This window comes from Rhinolophus sinicus, chromosome 3 (assembly GCF_057876585.1).
Source record: "Rhinolophus sinicus isolate RSI-liver-muscle chromosome 3, RSI-T2T, whole genome shotgun sequence".
Taxonomy (NCBI): domain Eukaryota; kingdom Metazoa; phylum Chordata; class Mammalia; order Chiroptera; family Rhinolophidae; genus Rhinolophus; species Rhinolophus sinicus.
The window spans coordinates 102,645,923-102,666,167 of NC_142503.1; the positions used below are offsets into that span (position 1 = coordinate 102,645,923).

At 57.0% G+C, this 20,245-nt stretch overlaps 1 protein-coding gene across 7 annotated transcripts; it reads right to left on the reverse strand.

Moving 5' to 3' along the window:
- Window positions 1–339: 339 nt before the first annotated feature.
- On the reverse strand, window positions 340–8,589 carry ISLR2 (immunoglobulin superfamily containing leucine rich repeat 2). 7 transcript variants are annotated; one of them, XM_088796839.1, is made up of 3 exons: window positions 7,784–7,802; window positions 5,436–5,548; window positions 580–4,056 (listed from the first exon to the last, which is right to left on the reverse strand). In XM_088796839.1, exon 3 carries the CDS (start codon window positions 4,046–4,048, stop codon window positions 1,820–1,822), a length of 2,229 nt encoding a protein of 742 aa, XP_088652965.1. In that variant the 5' UTR covers window positions 4,049–4,056; window positions 5,436–5,548; window positions 7,784–7,802; the 3' UTR covers window positions 580–1,819. The 7 variants fall into 7 exon arrangements, with proteins under 7 accessions (XP_088652963.1, XP_088652965.1, XP_019591606.2 ...); XM_019736047.3 differs by lacking the exon at window positions 7,784–7,802 and adding an exon at window positions 6,737–6,876; XM_074328265.2 differs by lacking the exon at window positions 7,784–7,802 and adding an exon at window positions 6,572–6,590.
- Window positions 8,590–20,245: the final 11,656 nt, after the last annotated feature.

Sequence of the window (20,245 nt, forward strand, 5' to 3'; positions counted from 1 at the left end):
CCACACCCCATCACAGCAACAAGAATTGTACACACACACATGACACCCACCCCAGAGTTCCTCATGTTCAGTCTGCAGAGACCCACCCTTTCCTTGCAAGCCCTCCCCACTCACTACCAGCCTTTCCCCTCCCACGTGGCTTTGCCCCTCCACCCCGGAGCTGGAAGCACCAGGAGTGGGCCCGGGTGTAAACACCTGGCAAAATCACAGGACAGTCAAACACGAGATCTCACAAAGGATCCCGACGGGAGGGGCCTCGGAGCTCCTTCTTCTCCGATTTCTTCCTGCACCCCCCAGGCTTCCTCCCTCTGTCCCCTGACAAAGAGTCACCGAGCCCAGTTCAAATCAATTGTTTTATTGACTGCACATACTGAAGCCTTTAGAAAAGGGCGCGGCCCGGCGCCCCCCACCCCCCACCCCCCCGGGCCGCACTTGTGCTGCGCCCCGTGTACAGGGCTGGTCCACACGCCCGAAAACCCCCACCCCAACCCCGACGCTTTCCTTCAAGGACCAAAAAAGGACCCCCGCGCGAGTCGCCGCAGCGCGTCCACCCTCCCCACCTTTCCCCCCCTCCCGCCCCCCCGCCACACTACACGGTCACACATTACAAGACACAGACTTTTTTCCTACAGAGCACGCTCGGCTAGGACTACACGCCAGGCAAATATATTGTCGCGGAAGGAGAGGCGGGGCGGGGAGACGCTAGGGTCGAGGGGCTCTTCCCCATCCGGACCCCGCCATGCGCAGGCTTTGTGGGAACCAGGTCTCGCGCCCTCACGAGGGACCCTGCCCGGGAGGCCACAATCGGCTCCGATGGCCCCTGCGCTTCTCGAGCTGAAGTCTGGGCCCCGGGCAGCAGCGGAAGCGGAGCTGTCGAGTGCACCGATCTCCGGTAACCCCAATCAACCCCTAACGAAATTGGCCCGGGAGCAAGCCCGCACCCTCGGGCGGAAAAAGGGCCGGGTTCCGATGCGCTGTAAGTCAGGAGAGAGCGCGAAAGAAAACGGACCACACCACCCTACACACACACACACACACACACACACACACACACACACACACACACACGTTTTCCCAAAGGCTGGGAAAAGTGTTAGCACCAGACCAGGAGTGTCGCTGTCTTTGAAAACAACGAAAATATGAAAATCGGAGCGCGGAGCTGAGAGGCGCCCCAGGCACCGGGCTTCGCTCCAGCCAGCCGGTCAGAAGCCGAGTGGGGTGGAGAGGGGGGGCAACAGAAGAGTTTGGGTCCCAGTCGCAAGGGGGTTTTGAAACTAAAAATTAGGGAGTTGTCACCGAACCCTGGCTTCTGGGACATGCACCCGGGAAAGGGCAGAGTAGGGGTCTAAGAGGGACCCTACAAAGCTCCAAGCTTAGGACGTCTGCTGGGGGTCCCCGGCCGACGCCCGAGCCACAGCGTTACCGCCAGACGTTTCCAAAGTCTTCTCCCATTTCTGGCTCCAGGGCCCACAGTGGGGCGGGTTTCGGAGGGGATTTCGAAGATAACAATTGCGTGGGAATGAAGAGGCGTGGATTTCGCCTCACGGTCAGCGGTGGTCTTACACGGGAGAGTGGAGCAGGAACTGTGCTTGCTGGATGGGGATTCAGTCCTCAAGGACAATGACGATAATGGATTGCAGGGGACTGGTGAAATCGTCCCACTCCCCACGATAAGTCCCCAGGAGTCAAGGTGGGGGGTAGTAAGGGGGCGGAGTAAGTGAGGGGGCCATAAATCCTGCCAGCCCTAGGCTTCCGTTCCCAGGCACCCAAGGTGGGGGATGAGAATGGGCGGGCCGGGCGCGCCGGGCGGGCAGGGGGTTCAGCCGGCTGTCTGCCTGTAGTTGCCGTTAATCTCCTCGGCAATGTTGACCGCCTCGGCACCCAGGGGCAGCCGATCACTGTACTCGGAGCTCGCCTCGAACTCCTCTTGGTTGGCCTTGGACTGGGACCCCACCAGTGAGCAGGTCGCCAGGCTCTCCTCTCTTTGCAAGGCCCCACCTGGGTCCTCCTGCTCCGCGTCTTCGCCAAGGCCCTCGCCAGGAGCCTGCTCTGGCTCCTCGCCGCCGGCTTCGCCGCCTGCCGCGTAGCTTTTCTCGGACTCGAGGTAGGAAGCACGAGGGTCGAAGTCGGCGGCGATGCGCTTCTCCATGGGGTCGGGCGCCTGGGGCCGCAGGATCAGCCGGTAAGGCTTTCCCGGGTGTTTGGCCAGCAGATGGCAGCAGGCGGCGCCCAGCAGAGGTACGGTGGCCAGCACCAGCAGGAACACGCTCACCCCTACGATAACCAGCAGCGAAGGCAACTCCTTCTTGGTGGCGAACACTACTTGCACGTGGCAGGCTTCCCCTGCCAGCGCCAGACACACGGAGTAGTTGGTGCCAGGCCGCAGGCCGCGGAACCAATAGGCGTTAACACCCTCCTCCACGCGTGACCACTGCACTGCTGAGCCGCCCCCCGCCGGGCACAGATAGAGCAGGCGCAGGAGCCGCCGCCCCTGCCGACCCGCTCCTCCAGGCCCGCCAGGTCCAGGACCCCAGCGCGCCGCCAGCGGCGTCAGCTGCACCCGCGCCTCGCGCTCTGCCACATCCAGCGCGATAACGCCCAGCTCAAAGACGTGTGGCTTCAGGTCGGCGCTCTGGTTGAACGCGTGGTTGGACACGTACCGCGAGGGGTCCCCGTGGCCACAGCGCTGCTCCTCCACCGGGTCTGCAGAGACCTGGTCTCCCACCTCCTCTCCCTCTCCTGCCTCCTCCTCCGGCCCCGCCTCCGTCTCCCCAAGGACGCTACCCTGGACCGGACCTTTGATTTTGCCCTCGGGCTTGGAGGGCAGGACGCTGTTGCCCCGGCCTTTAGCTGTGGACTTGCGCTCGGAGGTCGGCGCCTGCCCATCCGGGTCTCCCCCTGCGCCAGAAGCGTGCTTTGGGGGCCCGGCAGCCGCCACTGCCACGCGTACTGAGGTGGAGTTGGCGCCCAGCTCGTTGTGGGCACGGCACGTGTAGACGCCTGCTTCTTTGGCACTCAGGAGGGGCACCAACAGGGAGCCATTTGTGAGTGCCAGGAAGCGTGGGGTGGCTGGGGGCGCGGGCCAAGCGGGTGCCGGACTCGGGGTTGGAGCCTCTGTCTGCGCCGGCCCGTCTCCATCTCCTTCCCCCTCCCCGTCTTCTGGCCCGTCCTCGTCCTCCCCGCTCGGGACCGGCGGCTCTAAGACTACGGTACCACCCGGGATCTGAAGTTGCCATTGCAGGCGGGGCGTAGGGTGTCCTTCTGCGAGGCAATGTAAGAAGAGCGCCAGGCCGGCGCGCAGGGGGCTACCCGGCACCCCCAGCGGCGGCTCGGCACTCAGACTCACGCTGGGCGGTGCACAGGCCAAGGCCGGCAGGCGGTGCACCGGAACTCCCTGCAGCGCGGGAGGCGTGGCGCACGCAATGGAGTCGGGCTCCGGTAGCGAGACCCGGGTGCTGGCGGCCCATGCCTGCAGCCACACAAGGCTGCAACTGCAATGGAAGGGGTTATGATAGAGTTGCAGATGTGACAGCGCGCTTAGAGCGTCGAAGGTGCCAGGAGCCAGTGTACGCAGCCGGTTGTTGTTGATGCGCAGGGAGCGCAAGTCGGGCAACGCACCGAGTGCGTCCCGGGGCAGCGAGCCCAGGCGGTTGTGGTTCATTTTGAGCAGCTGCAGCGCGCTCAGGTTACGCAGATCGCTCCATGGGAAGCTGGATATGAGGTTGTGGCTCAGGTCGAGGTTCTTGAGCTGGCTCAGCACGGCCAGCGAGCCCAGCTCCACCGTGCGCACCTCATTGTGCGCCAGCCACAGCGACGTGACCTGCGTGACGTCGGCGAAGGCCCCGCGCCGCAGCACCGTGATTTTGTTGGCCGACAGACTGAGCGTGGTCACATTGGCCGGCAGTCCTTCGGGCACCTCGCTCAGCTCCTTGTACGCGCAGTCGGCGAACTGGTGCGCGTATTTGTCCACGCAGGCGCACGGCTCTGGGCAAGCTCCCGCCACTCCTAGCAGCGCCCAGGCCAGCCACACGGCGGGCAGGGGCACCATAGCGGATCCTGCAGGTGGAAGCGGGAGAAGAGGGGAGAACGTGACTTACCGAGCCCCAATTTCCTTCCCCCACCAAGCTCTGCCTCCGCAAACCAGTCTAGCATAGGCCCCAGGACTCCGATAACCTGTGTCCAGGAGCCTGTCTTGCGCACCGGTAGAGCTCAGTAAGCCTTGGGATCCAATGCATGTCCCCTCTCAGGGCCCCAACTTCCTTTTCCAGGGACCTCCTACCTGGCTCTTTTTTCCCTGCCTCTGCCCTCACCGTGGCGTCGGTCCTTCTGCACAGGCTCGGCCACTCGCCGGTCTGCCCTGGGCTCTGCACTGACCCTCGTCTGTATTTCTAAGCCTTTGTTTAATCTCGTGAAAGGGATACACGCAAAGAGCATTTTTGTCCGTGACTGCTGTGCTCCCTCGAGCTCTTTGGCCAACGCACAGCACTCGCACACACGCCCATACGGGCGCACAACAATACAAATACGTCCAAGCACCGCCACCAAACCGCCAACTTCTGCAGGGCTTTAGCGGTTCACAACACTTTTCGTAGACACACAAACGCACCCAGAGACAGACACAATACACTCTGAGACTTCATTGTTCTCACCTGAGCCCAGCATGTCTACAGCGTTCCCCACCACGGTGCAAACCTTTTCCCTGTTCACTGTGGGAACTGACAGATACAAGGATACCAGTCTTCACGCAAATCGACCCACACACAGGGACACAAGCGCTGGCGCGTGCACACAGCCCTCTACTGAGACTGAAATCCCAGCGGATCAGCAACGCGGAGAACTTAGCAAGAGCCATGGCACCCAGGGAAGCAGACTCGCAGGCCCCTCTCCCGCTGCGACCGAAGCTGCCCGCTCTGAGTTGCAGCTCCCGTCAGAGGAGAACCAGGGCTGCTCAGTCAGTCTTCGTCTGAGAAAGCAGGTCCTACTCTAGGCATGGACCAAAAGCATTGGGGGAATGTCACTAAAGATCTCTCCCCGTTCCCAGAGCCCAGGCAGCTGTCAGGGGAAGGGGGGGCAGACGGGTCCCCTGCTGATGGGTCATGGGGGCTGACACTTGCAAAGGAAGTAGGAGAGAAGGTTCGAGATTCTGCCCCTTTTTTGCAGCTCTACGATGCCAAGGGCCCTCCCTCCAATAAAACCTTCTTAAACGCACTTACACACAGAATGCCTGCTCGCACCTGGGGCTTCAGGCAGGTGCAGCAGAGCCCCTCCCACATCGCCGTCTCTGGGAACCCTTGTACCCCACTCTGCCTTTGCTCCCAGGGGAGGGCCCCTCCCTTTCTCTTCCGGGTCTAGGCCGACCGCACTGGCCGGGTCCAGCACCCTAGGCGGGGTCTCCCCCACCTGGATCGAGGTTGTGTGGCGGTCCCGCGGCTTACCCGCTGCTCGCAGACTCCCCGAGTGCTGCCTCGGGCTTCAACTCCTTCTCCAGACCCGATGTCTCGGAGCCAGGACGACAGCCCCAGGGGGCTTCCCACATCTGTTGCTGAGACTGTAGGGAAGATGGAGGAGGAGCAGAAAAAGGGTAAGTTTGGGGACTCCCTTGATCCTGAGGTCCCACTTCAGTCTTTCCTTTCGCGTCTGTTTCCCCACCTCTCGCTGGCTGCAGACTGAAAAGAGTCCTCGCGCGCTCCCGGCTCGGCTCGGCAGGGACGCGCACAGCCTCTCCCACCTCCCGCATCCGTCTACATTTGTTAAAGCTATAGAGGCTCTTCCCCTGAAGGAGACACGTTGGGGTCCCCACGCCCACCGTCCTCGTCTCGGCTCATCCCAGTTCACCGCAACCCCATAACCCACATCTCCTCCACTAACCCATCTGCAGACATTGCCACTGTCCCATATTACACCGATCCCCCCACGTTCAAACACATTAGCACAGACCCTCCCCACCCTCCACCAGTCGACTTTCACATGTTAGAATTATCCATCATCATGTAATAATCGCGTCGATATGCTGAGCTCCCGCCACGTTCACACACATTTTCAAAGGCACACCTTCACCCGGGACATTCACCATTCTCTCCCTCTCGCAGGCACACACATTCACGCGCCCTCACCCTCAAGCGCAGGTTGCGCCAGGGCCCCTGAGCTTCGCTGCTAATTAAATGCGAGTCGCTTTTATGCCCCTCAACACACGAGACAAACCATCTTTGAGGAATTTGGGGGAAGGCAACCACGACTGAAGGAGGTCTTTGCCTTTAAACTCTTTTTGCAAATGCAGGTTGTGGAGCAGAGAGACCTTGAGTGGGACCCGCTGCGCGCTCGCGCGGACCCTTCCTTCCCGCACCCCTCCCACTCTCCTACACCCCTGCTAGCCGCCTCCTCCCCGAAGCCATGTTCAACACGATGCATAATTGATAGTGTTAGCAGAGCGCCTCACCCTCCCTGCCATTTTTGCCTGAATCTGGGCAGATACAAGCCCAGGTCTCCCCTGCCCCAGGCCTGTTCAACCCGAAAACGAGAACGCATCGCCCTGCGGGGCGCACGGGAAAGCGATGCCCTCTCCCCAGCCCACCTCCGCCCCTGTCCAGCCTCTTAAACCCGAATAGTCACGTCTCATCTTTTGTGGCTAAAGTAGTACTGAAGCCCACCGCCCAACGCTTCAGCTTGTGCGCACTGCCCGGTGGGGCGGGGCGGGGCGGGGCGCGCGGGTGTCAGCCTCCGCCCCCAGGAAGCCTACCTGAGAGCACCCAACGCCTCCCCCTCAGGTCTAGCCAGCTAGAGGCGAGTGGGGGGCCTCGGGGCTTTAGCAGACATTGGATGGTACAGGATGGGTGCAGAACGCCTGCTCCTCTTGAGCATTGTGAGCTGGGAACTTAAGGTCCGAGCACCTCTCTTCCTCCCATTCCCCCGCCAATATCTTCACAGCTTCACAAGCGAACACGCCGCCAAACCCACACACGGCTTCCCACAGTCCTGCGCCGCTGGTCACCGCCCCACTGTCTCACACGCTCACACAACAGCCGGCCTCAGCAGACTCCAATACTCGCTGTTCCCGACTCTCGCTCCCTGCCTCTGGCGAGACCCGACATGTCTTTTAGCGACAAGGAGGTGGAAGCGCGGGACTGTCCAGGCTAAAACTCGATTCCTGTCTCCCTGCTCTGCGCACTGCGGCCCTGGAGACAGAGTTGCTGGTCAGAATTGGGCAAAGGGTACGGGCTCCTGGACACACGCAAAGCCCCCGCCTACCCCGTTCCTTTTCCTAGACACTGAGCTCTCCAGGGCGCCCTAGGCACCCAGCCCTCACCACACGCCGTGGAGGGGGGTTGTTTCTGGCGGTGGCGCGGGTTGGGGGCCTCTGAGCTCAGTTTCGCGATCTGAGTGTTGAGCATTTCAGTGAGCTGGGGAGGTGGAGGAGAGAGACCGGCGAGGAGCGCAGCATCTAAAGAGACAACCCAACCGGGGTTCGGAGGATCCTTTGTAAATTAAATACGAACAGACTGGCGCACGCACGTTCGGCGTCCCTTCCTCTCTCCTCCTCCTGCAGCCGCTACAGGCGGCGGAGCGGGCTGGGACCCGCGCATCTTGCTCAGCCCAGAATTCAGAACTCAGAACTTCATTCCATCTACTTGGGCCTGTGGTCCCCACAGCCGACTCAGGGGGAGGGCGGCGGAGCAATGAGGGCATCTTCACCCTGCGGCAGGACAGATGGAGTGGGTCCCTAGTTCGTGAGTGAGTCCCAGCGGTTTGGGCCTGGCGGTGCCGGGGAGTGGAGCAGTCCGCAGACCTGGCAAAGCCTCTTTGTCTACGGAGGAAGAGGGGCGTCCTGAGAGTGTTGTCCGCGCGTTGGGAAACCTGAAGGTGCGGTTCCGAAAGCCTTGGCCCGGGAAGAAGGGTCTGGGAGAGAGAGGGTCTGGGAGCAGCGAGGAAGGAGAGTGGGTCCTGCAGACTTTACCGGGCGGGGGCGGGGCGCCTGGCGCCGCGACAGGGACCGAGGCTCTGGCTGGGAGCGCAAGGCTCGTAGACTCTCCACCCAATTGTCACCTCTCTTCTAGCTCTTTTTACAAGGCAGACGGAGAGGCGGGCGGGCGGAGGACAACTTGGAAGGGTTGAGGGAGTGTAAGGCAGAGGGTGGAGAATGGGCTCGCTCACTCTCCGCGGAGCGCTTCCTGGGCCTCAGGGACCCGCCCTGCCAGCTTCCCGAGAAGCCCCGGGATCGGCGGACCAAGAAAGACCCCCTTTCCTTGTTTTCTTGCCGGGGCTGCAAAAGCCAGGGGAATTTGGCAGGGAGACAGGGCTGCAGGTGCCAGGACGGAGGTTAAGGGCGCGATGGTCCCCCGGCGAGGACGCTGGCTCCCGGGGGCCCTGGGGCTCCCGCCCACTCTCCAGCGAGCGCTTTTGTCCCCCGAGCTTGCCCGGGGGAAAGACAGCCCTTACCCCGGCCTTCGACCCTGGAGAGCCCAGTGCCTGTCCCTGAAGCCTGCAGCCAAGTCGCCCCGGGTAAGGTCCGCTGAAGCCTGGGGTGGGAGCCACAACTCTGGGTTCAGCCTCCGAGCTCAGCTAGAAGATTGAGCGCATGTCGACCGGCGCCGCCAGCCGCGCAGGAGCGGTTTAATGACTATAATGTTAATAATGGTACAGTTACTGAGAGGCTGGGGAATCGGGAGCGATGACACCACCCCTGCCGCCGCCCACGCCTTTGATCGTTAAAGAAACAGGCCTTTAATCAGGTGGGTGGAAATAGGTGTGGGGAGAGGCAAGACACAAGGTGCCAAGCCTCCAGCGCGGCGGGGAGGGGGGCAGATTCGTAATCTGTAGAATCCCGGCTAAGGCTTTTTGACTAGGCTGGAGTCCGAACCCTAGACAGACCCAGAGGCCGAGAGCTGGAGCTTGGGATAGCTTTTTGCGGAACGACCTCTAACTTCGACGTTGCGGACCCCGACGGTCCCAATGGTGGGGCGGGTCGAAACCCAGTGGATCCCGGCACTAGCTCCGCGCTAGCTCTGTTCAAAGTCTCTCGGGCCCAGGTCTGGTTCGCGCGCGCCCCCTGCTGGATACCGCCTGCCGGGCGCCGAGACCCGGGGTGAAGACTGGGGGAACTGGGCGAGGTGGTCTGAGGCTGGAGCCTGCGCTGCCAGGGCTCTGCAATCCGACCGCGCAGTGTTCGGAAGAGGGGGAAGCTTACGCAAGGCACCGAAGTTTTCCTACCCATGCGCACCAAGCCTGTGTCCCAGGAGTCTGCAGCCTCCTCCCTTGCCTGCCACAGGCACAGCCCCCACTTCGCACCCCTTGTGTTTCTAGCGCCCGGGGCACAATATAGTCACCCTCTGAGTACTCGATGAACGAATAGTCCTTGGCACGAACCCATGAGCTTAGTCCTCCTGAGACGCAACGTACTTCTACACCTTCCCCTTTCTCTTCGAGCCCTGTTGGGAGACTTGATAGGAGACCTAGAAAAGGCCCGAGATTTGAAAAGTAAAATCTGTTGGCTCGAAGAGAGGGAAAGAAAACTGCACAGTTGGAAGTGATGGATGTTGATTAAGGTTCAGTGGCACTCGCTGCATTCAGAGTTGTATGTGCCTTGTATTTAACGTGGCACTGGGTGATTTAATGGATGTGCGAGGGCCCCTGAAAGTAGAAGAACCAGGGCCCAGGAGGGCATCAAATATGCCCATGCAGCCTGCTCAGGAGACCCTCCCCACGGCTGTTCTCTAGCCAGAATCTCCTGAACACTCAGCACTTCCCACCTTTCAGCTTCTGCAGTCCAGTCTCCTCCCCTCCGCTCCCCCCCACACATTCACACAGGGTTCCCATCATTCTCAAATGCGGCTTTTGGAATTTCCAGCAGAAAGCTCACTCCTCTGGGAAGCCAGTCCCTATTTATAAACCCCTTCCACCTCCCATCTTTCCTCCCCCTCATACACACGCTACGTAGTGGTTAGGTGGAAAGATTCTAGCGTCAGACTCAGCATGTACCAGCTGTGTGACCTTGGCCAAGTTACCTAACCTCTCTGTGCCTTAGAAAAAAGCATATATAAGAATGCCAATTTTATTGGGTTGCTGTGAGGAGTAAATGAGTCAATGCACGCAAAGCTCCTAGTACCTAGCACTTAAGTAGTGCTCAGAAACGAGCGATTACTTTTTTCAACAATACCTAGAATTAACCATCATTATTGCTTTGCCCAGTTGGGTCCAGATGAGACGTTCTGCTGCACATGCCCCTACATGCTTGTGTCCTGCCTTCCCCACAGAGGGAACAACCTTGGCCCTGCCCTTAACTGTCTCTTTACTTCCTACCCTCCCCCTACACACTATGGTATAGGTAACCATCAGAATCCATTAGCATTTGTAAAGATTTCTAGTCTCAGATACTTCAGCCCAAATTCTGTCACCAGTACGCCTGTTTGGGAAGAGAGGCTTGCAGCTGCAGCTTTTGCAGAAGTTTTTAATTAAAACCACAATCTGTTTAAGTATTTATTGGGCTCTGTGACTTTAATTATTTTCTAGGGTGTTATGAGCGACTGCTAGGCTCACAGACCGTGCTGCAGTCTCTTTCTGCAAGTCAAGGGGACTGACCCCCAAGAGACTCTCAGACCCCCAGGTCTACTCGGCACTGACTACCTGGTAGCTGCAGCAGGAGCGAAGCACAGAGACGCAAGATCTTACATGACTTTCAATATGCTCTTTACTCAGACATCAGCCATCAACACACCACACAGTGAAGCACACAGAGTCATACAATAAAGGGGGGGTGGGGGGACTAGAGCAATGAACCATCCCAAAGCCAATCAGAGTCCTGAGGAGTGAGGAAGGGTGGCTGGTCCAGGAGGTCAGTCCAGCAGAGGTTCTGTCCGAGCGGAGCGGAGCAGAGTGGAGGGTTCTCAGAGCAGAGTGGCAGCATGGTCACCTCTCAGTTGAGACTGGCTCTCTGAGCTGCAAAAGTCCTTAGTTCTTATGCAGTTCTGAGCACCTTCCTGATGTCACCTTACGGGGCAGCCAGCCGGTGACCCTGACATCCTCACATCTTCAGTAGCAGACCTTTGGCATGTAGCTAGTTATACCCAATTACCAGGGCAACAGCAGTGGCTCCCTGGGTGTCGTCTGCTAAGTTCTTTGTGCATGTCCAAAATGGAGTTACTCTTGCTCACACAAAACTCATTGTAACAGCTTCCAGGGGTGGTCTACACATAAGGAAAAACAAAAAATGCACATTTGCATTTGGGAAGACTGTTGATTCAGAGGAAAGCAGCAACCTGTGGCAATGTGCTGGAGGCACATTTCCTGAATGGTTCAAATGGAATTTGAACATTATTAATAATCTGGGATCCAAGCACTTTCAAGAAATTAGCTTAACGTGCTGGCAAGGCACTTTATTGCCATCACAATTAACGACAGCTTTTCCAGGGGCATTGCATGTAATTATCTGGGTCTGTGCTTATCTCACTAAAGATGGGAAACTCCTGCCTGGAAGAGGCAACATTCCCGCCTATGAGGGGCAACGTGCTTACTGTCCTACCCAGTGCAGGCAAGACCAGCTTGCCCTGGAGGGGGCGTCTGGGACAGCCAGCGTCTCCATGGCAGGGTGAAGCAGAGAACCACAGTGCTCCATCTGCAGATAAGAAAACTCCCATATCAAACGTTTTTACACGATTAAGTATATCATCTCACAAGCAGGAAGCAGGGCTGGCTTCGGGGCAGGTTGAATGAATGACATCAGCAGACCCAGGTTCTCTCTGTGTCTCCCCTCTGCCACCCTTAGTGAGGTTGCAGCCTGAGACTCCTGTGTCTTGGTTCCACCAGAAAGCTCATGCTTGTTGGTAACAGACGAGTGGAACAGAGAGACTGCATTCTTCCCAGAAGCCACAGCCTCTCCTTAGGTCTTATCAACACATGTTGGCTTAGGACTCCCATCTCTGAGCCAATCACAGCAAAAGGGATGGAATTGATTGAATTAGACCAATGATCATCTAGTCCTGATTTGCTACAAACAAGAAACCCCCTTTAAATATAAGTTGCATAATCAGAGGAATCTAATATTGTGTCAAAATGAGTGGAAATGAGACTGACCATAATTACAGTAAACCATATTAGACACCCCCTTATCTGGAGATGAGACCAGTTTATGTCCACAGTGTGTGACAAGGGTCAGGGCTCAGCGTGTGAGCAGGGTCAGGGCTCAGTGTGTGAGCAGGGTCGGGGCTCAGCGTGAGCAGGGTCGGGGCTCAGTGTGTGAGGAGGGTCAGGGCTCAGTGTGTGAGCAGGGTCGGGGCTCAGCGGGTCGGGGCTCAGCGTGAGCAGGGTCGGGGCTCAGTGTGTGAGCAGGGTCGGGGCTCAGCATGAGCAGGGTCGGGGCTCAGTGTGTGAGCAGGGTCGGGGCTCAGTGTGTGAGCAGGGTCGGGGCTCAGCGTGAGCAGGGTCGGGGCTCAGTGTGTGAGGAGGGTCAGGGCTCAGTGTGTGAGCAGGGTCGGGGCTCAGCGTGAGCAGGGTCGGGGCTCAGCGTGAGCAGGGTCGGGGCTCAGCGTGAGCAGGGTCGGGGCTCAGTGTGTGAGCAGGGTCGGGGCTCAGCGTGAGCAGGGTCGGGGCTCAGTGTGTGAGCAGGGTCGGGGCTCAGCGTGAGCAGGGTCGGGGCTCAGTGTGTGAGCAGGGTCGGGGCTCAGCGTGAGCAGGGTCGGGGCTCAGTGTGTGAGCAGGGTCGGGGCTCAGTGTGTGAGCAGGGTCGGGGCTCAGTGTGTGAGCAGGGTCGGGGCTCAGCGTGCAGGGTCGGGGCTCAGTGTGAGCAGGGTGAGGGAACTCTCTTGGGTAGGCATGCATACAAACTAGAGGATTGTCTGCTTTCACAAAATTCTTGAAAGGATAACAATCTGTTCTTGGAAATGCCTATGCTGGGATGCAAAGCTATTTTGGGAGCAGCGAGGCTTCAGTCTTCAGTCGGGTGCTTATGAACAGGGGTGTTTAGGAGTCAAAGATGTCCCTACATGACTTCACATCCTGAGCATGTTGCCTGGTCCCATGGCGGAGAAGAGGTACTTTACTGCTGAGGTGGAAAACAGGAGGAAGACTTCTACCCTGATCTTATGAGAAGCGCGGAAGCAGCACAAAGCTGCCAGCTTCACAGACTCGCTGCGTGCCCGTGACCGTCAGCAACCCCTTACCCTCTCCTTCTGAGTCTCTACCCTTTCCAGGGAAGGGGAATGGGCGGATGTGCTCTGAGGCCCTGCTGCTGCTCTGTTCCTCCTGAGACCGGTCCTTGGCTCTTCGGCTTTAGAAGCGAGTTGGCGGATGAGTTAGGGCCTCTAGGGGGCTCCACAGGGGTAGGTGGGGTGGGGGGCTTCCTGCAAGAGGAGGTCTTCAGAAAGTCTGGAGGCCACTGTTGGCCTTCCTCCTTGTGCCCCTGGGCAGTTTGTTTTCCCTCCCATCATACTGCATCTGCCTCATCTCGAGGCCATCAGCACACCTGAGCCCAGGAGCGAACCCTCGGCCTAAAACTGCTGCTCATTGCTCTGTGGGCAGGGGGTGTCCCGCTACAAAACACTTCCTGAAGGCCCTTCACATAGCAGGATTCAGGAGGTGGAGGGTGACATCATTAGAGATGAAATCTGACCACTGAACAGTGTGTAGGCCCAGGAAGAAAGGTCAAGCCTGCCAGGAGCACCCTGGCTGGCAGGGGCACGCAGGCTGGCAGGGGCATGCAGAACGGAGACACGGCTCTGCGGTCCCGGCCACTGCTCTCTGCTCTGCGACCCTTACTTCTCCGTCGCCTGGTGCCATCAGACACGCAGAAAGGCCTCCATAAACACATATTCTGAGACTCACCCAAGGCAGGGGACGAGTTCAAGGGTCTGTCCCAGGGAGCTTTGGGCAGAAATCACATCTCGGAGTTTGTCCCATTTAGGCAGGTATAATGCCCTGGGTAACGCTGGAGCTCAGGTCCCTCCCCGGCAGGTGAACACTGGATACGATGCGACCGAAAAAAGACAACACCAGAGCCACAGACAGGGTGTTCATATTACTCTAATCTTGACAGCAGCAGGTGGAGATACAAAAAGCAAACATCCGCCAACACCCCAACAAGGGGTCTTCCCACATCACAGCCCTGATGGCAGCCGGTTGGGGCACAGGAGGCAACATCTATGTATCTGCCATTATCACACCCGGGGAAGCAGCCACGGGAGTTACACAGAATGTAGAACAACAGTGGCTATGTGCCAACTAGTTACAGAAGTGCTTGCCCAGGGGTGCGTCCTGTGCGTTCATGGGCAGCCAGAGACCTGTGAGCAGGGCTGAGAGCCTGGGAACTGCTCTCTTAGAACCCCAGCACAACAGAGGAGTGGCTTCCATCGATGCACACCAGTCAGACATTGGCCAGGGGCTACCTCTGGGGATGGAAATTTCCAGGCATGCCCTTCTCTGTGCTTGTGGGCAATCAGCTTCAGTAGCCCAAGGGCAGATCTCAGAAGAAAGTCACAGGTGTGAGCTGTCAGAAGCAAAGCACATAGAAGCCAAGGGATGGGCGCACAGAAACGGGTCTGCTATGAATTCGTTCCACAAATAGTAATTGAATCTATCCCACGTTGCCAGGGCTGCGTTTGGCATGGGTGTGCTGTGAACCAGGCAGATGCTGTCTCTGCCCTAGGAGAGCTCACAGGCTCCTGCACCTCCCAGCATGTTCAGGTGCCCTGTGTGTGAAGCTTGGGGCTTCTGGAAGACAACCGTCTCCAAGAAGGCTCCATCTGCTCCAGCAGGTCACCTGAGGTCAAGGCTGAAAAGACGACCTGCACCCACTGGAATGCACAGGGAGCTGTCCAGAGTCCCGGAGTGGCAGCTTGGGGCCTGGAGCTTCTCTGTCCCTACCCCATTCACAGTATTGGGACGAAGACAGAGGCCAAGAGGGAGGTCACAGAGCAGATGGGCTGGGAAATGCGCCCAGCCTGCAGCTTCTCTGGTCCAGGACAGGCCACGCTTGGTGGCCATCATTGACCTTGCTGGTTAGGAGGCCCTTGAGACTCTCCAGCAGATGTGGCCTCCCTGAGGGCCGGTACTGAATGGGACAGGTGGCCCACTTCAGGTCTCCTTTATTAGCCCCCTGTACCTCGAGAGACTGCGGTTGTGCCCTGGATTGGAGCAGCTTTAATAAGGGCACGCTGGTCCCCAACCAGGCCCCACAGAGAGAGGACCTCCAGCCAGGCAGCTGGCTGGGGCAGCAATTTGGAGGACGAGAGCCCTTCCTGAGGTGGCATGTTGCAGAAGTGCCTGTAATTCTGCACCCAGGCAAGGCCAGTTCTAATGGCCACATCTTGAGGACCACTAGGTACAATTCAGTGTAAGGGGGCCTGGAGCAGGAGATCAGGGCTCAGGGGGCTGTACCTGCTTTTCCACTGACTTCCTGTGAGATTTTGGAAAAGTCTCTCTTTTCCTGTGCCATGAGGGAGATGTCCCTCCCCACTTGCCTGCCTCAGCTGATTCAGCAGCTTGGATCTGTCCCATTCTCACTCCTCAGGCCTGTCCCTACCACATCCAAAATAAGGAAGGGCCCCTCCATGCAGTGCCCTCCCAGGAAGTACAACCCCCCAGGCACAGTTCGCTGCAACATCCTCTTTGAAGCGCCCCAAATAAGCTTTCCTGGAGAAGCTAGTGCTGAGGGCCAGGAAGGGGACTGCTGCAGTGCCTGTGTGAATGCCTCAGCCTCCTCTCCCTGAGAGCTTATCTCCAGACCCAGCTGGAAACTTGATGTATTTATTGGCTTCTCCCAGGATCTCCTCTGTACAACCCACATCTCTGCCGGTGCTGCAAGAAAGTGACCCCTGCGGATGGCTGTGTCTGGCAGCCAGCCGGGGGCTGATGGAGGGGACTGCTGTAAATCCCTCCAGCCTGCAGCCTGCAGGGTCACCCGGTCAGGAGAGAGGAGACAGTCCAGGAGGCTCAGAGAGATAGGGGGCAGACTCACCCGGATCCTAAATGATCTAGAACCAGGAAAGGGACAGAAGGAAGGAATGGAGACAGGAGAGGAGCGATGGGGAGGGGGTGGGAAGGCAGGGGAAGGGAGGGAGAAGCCCACAGTGCTTTCTAGAAGTCGGCACAGTATACCTTCTCCTCCATGGTGTTGGATGTATACTTATTTTTTATTGAGCATTGCCAAGTCACAAAGTTCAGTGTTTTATTTATGTTCTCATTTAATCCTCAGAAGTTTTGAAGTGTATATTGTCACCCTCCATTTGCATATGACCACAAAAGCTAAGCAGTTTGTGCAAGGTCACACAGCAGAGCTGGCATTTGAACCAGGTCTGTCCAAAGCTCACGTTCTACCACATGTCACCCTTCCCTGCTCCTGAGCAGACTCTACGAGGGTACCACCATGGGCCCACCCTTTGCCTCCTCCTTGGGTGGTTGGGTTTACTGTAGGGTCAGCCCACTGTGGTGTCAGCCAGGGCTTTATGGCTGTACAACTCCAGGAGAGAGTCAGCCCTTGGGTAAGTTCTGCTCCCCAGGCCCTCTGTACTCAGTCTGGCCAACAAACACAGTTTTAGATAATCAGATAAGTGACACAGGATGTCGCAAATCTCCTATCATACTTGTTTGGTTGGCTAGCTTCGTGGAAAATTTCAGTGGTTAGCTAGTCAGTTTTTGCAATCTGCTTGGCAATCAAGTTTGGGATATTTGTATTTATAAACTGACTTTAGCATAGCGCAGGCAGCTGGTCTTTAAAGAATTCCTCTGGGATGAGTTTAAGGAAGTTCCTTGAGCCAAGAAGGAAGGAATTTTCCCCTCACTTGTCAGCAAATGCATTTTGTAAGGGTGGGTGGAGACGTCCAAACTTTCTGTTTTGTTTTGTTTTTTTGAGGAGGGGAGTTAGTTAAAATTCTAGACTCTTCTCTCAACAGAGTTACCACAGGCATGTGCTTTATTCAAGTACAAAGGGTCTGGAGCTGACATCTAGATTCAGACACACAAATGAATGATGCTGCGCCCCCATCCCTCCTCCAGCCCCAGCTTCCACCAGCAGGCTCCGTCCAGGACCTAGGTCACCCCAGAGAAGCATGTCCTCGGCCCATGTTTCCTTCCACCTCCCTGTAGCCTGGTCCCACCACCCCCCACCCCCATGAGCTGAGCCACACCCCCTGTCACTTCTGACTTGCATCCTGACTGGGGATAGGGCCTTCCCTGAACTCACGCGTTCTCAACAGGGGCAAAATTACCCCACAGAGGGTTGAAACTAGTTCAAGGGGGGACTATTAACAATCTTAGATATTCCAGTGGTTTCTGATCCCTAAAGGACCAGAGTTCATGAACAGATATACAGTATATCTATGTAAGGAAGAAGTAAAATGCTATTTGCAGATGACATGATCTTGTATGTAGAAAATCCTAAAGAGTCTATAATATAGCTATGGTATTAAAATTTAATTGTGGGGAGCCGTGCCTAGGAAAAAATGTCTAAAAAGTTCCTTATGGGGGCAATAATTGGGGGAAAAAGATTTGAGAAGCACTGCTCTGAAAGAAAAAGTTACAATTAAGGTACGTTTAAGTGCTGGGACCAGAAAGATGGTGTGAGCTTTCTGGGGCCTGAATTTCGCCTCCTGTGAGACCAGCAGACCAGGAGGGCGTGGGAAGGAGACAGCTGAAAACTGGTTCCACCGACCTGCAGCAATGCAGTTGGCAGTGTAGGAGAGGGCTCCTCCAGACACAGGCTTCCTGTGGGGCACATCCCAGCTCTGCCACATACAAGCTTAATGACCTTGACCAAGGAACTCAACCTGCCACCCCAAGTTCGCCTGTAACATGAAGATGACGGTTGTTGGGAGACTGAATGAGGTGACCTGTGCTAATGAGAAATGCTTGGGAGGGGCCGCTGCCCTTGGAAGGCCATATTTGGGGGTCTTCCTCAGAAGCTGCTGCTCAGCTGCCCATAGTTTCATGGACTTTCAGTTGCTAGAATCTCAAATACTTGCAGCCCCAAAAATGACGCCAACTCCATTCCTAATTAAATTCCTAACTCCATTCCTTAACTTAATCACCAAATGTGACCCTAAATTTGATATAACCCCAAATCCTAACCTTAGGCCTCACCTCAACTCCTAATCCCACACCAGGCTTACCCCAATTCTAACCTGGCCCTGACCTTTGCTCTAACCCTTATCCATAACCCGCACTCACTGGTAACCCAGGGTTTCCCAAAATTGCCACTCACTTCCATGGTCACAAGTTTTGATATAGTGTTCCTTCTGAGCTGGTAGCTACTTAATATTTGTCCTTAGACCTTTGAAAAATCCCACTGTAGCGTCATTCTGAGCATGTTCCAGAAATGATTAATATTTTAAAAATGTTTCTCCGTGTACCATCTACCTAACGATATCTCCCATGCCAGCGTAGCGCTTTGGAAAAGACTGTGCTACCTGAGCCTAAAGTCCACGCACCACAAGTCCCGCCTCCCTCCCCTCTCCCCTCCCCCCCTCCGCCCGCCCCTCCCCCTCCCCCTCCCCCTCCCCCTCCGCCTCCCTCTCCCCTTGGGAGCAGCGGCCATCTTGCCTGGCCCGGTGGGGCTGCAGCGCCCTCTGCTGGCGGAGTCTGGAGGCAGCTCTAGCACAGCTCTGCTTTCCTCTGGGCGGAGTCCGCAATATACTACCCTCTCTGCCATGGCATTTGGTGTCACTGTCTGTGGGGTTCTCTTAGTTGTGAGTGAAGGTGAGAAAGGGCCCTCTTACTCTAGGCACAGGGGCTGGGACACTGGGGTGCAGGGCGGAGACAGGCCTGAAGTCAGAGGACGAGACAGGAGCAGGGCCTGCGGGGAGGTTTAGGGTACAAGATAAACTCTGAGATGTGGAGTACAGTCAGGGCTGGGACTAGGGGTCAGAGTGAGTCTAAGGCAGGGATAAGAATGGGAGTGGGCAGGCCAGCACCGGGTAAGGGGGGGGGGGTGCAGAGGGGAGCACAGCGGGGCCAGGTACCAGGTGGCAGCCCGGTGTTATGCAGGGAGAAGAGCGAGATTGAAGCGGATTTTTTTTAGTGAGCTTTCTGGCGTGTGAATGAGCCCTGGGACCTCAGAAGGAGGTACTTAAGCAGCGTAGGGCCGCCAAGGCTGAGCTGAGCTGTCACAGGAAGTCTGTTCTCTGCTCCAGGTCCTTGTGGCTACAGCTCCCATCTGGGTGTCCTCAGGGCATAGCGCCACCGACTGCTCAGCCACTGCTGCTCTCCTTCCTGCCTCCCTCAGGCCCCAGGACTCCAGTTATCTGTTCTGCCCCACATCTTGTTCTTTATTCCCCTGAAGAAGGCCCATGTACTGTTTTTTTGCTAAGGTCTAGTATCTATTTTTCTATAACTTATAATGCAGGAACACTGTCATCTCAGCTGTCTGTAAAATAAGATCTTACATTTGTGTGGCTCTTCATATATTAAAGAACTATTTTCAAACATTTGATCACACAAGATACTGTGAGGTTAAAATTATCCTTATTATCTCATTTTACAGAGTCAGAGCCTGAGCTTGACACAACAGACCAGTCGTAGGCTACGGAGGATTGAAATTCAGTACCCTGAGCTCTCGCCCAGCAGGCTCATGGTTAGTTGGATAAACCTCAGATAGAATTCAAAGTACAGGTAACATGTTTGGAGTTGCTCTTAGAGACTGAAAACTCCAGGACAGGAATTTGGGCATCTGGGACAGGGAGATGTGGTTGAGGGCGGTGGCAGTGACCAAATCACATTACCTGGCTGCCCACCCAGGCCAGGGGAGGGCTGACACCTACACTGCCTGTCACGGGAATCCCTGCCGATACTAACGTGAATTACACCCGCGACATCCAAGACAGCAACACATTAGTCACACACTGCTAGTATACTGGGCCTCCCCAACCTCCCTTGTTAATGGTTTTACCACTTGTGGCTCTGGGGACACAGATAGGAGACCAGATTACCCAGCGGGGAGCAGAGGTAAGTTCCTACACACCCTGGTCCCTGGCTCCTGACTCCCTCTAGGAGTAATTCTTGCAGTTGTTGCTTCTTTCCCTCCATGTGCTCTCCCCTTTGGAGATGATCCTGGGTAAGGCCTACCCTGGTTTCCCCACTTAGAATGGGGGGCGGTTTGCATCCGAGGCCCTCAAGCACTCAGCAATGAGGCTCTCTGCTCTGCTAAGTCCTGAAAGGTCTCCACAAAGAACAGCTCCCCCAGGCCTGGGAGCGTCCCCGTCACCAGGCAAAAGGCTACTCAGTGGCTGCTCAGGTGGGCTGAACAGAGCTTGGGACCGGGGCACCAGGC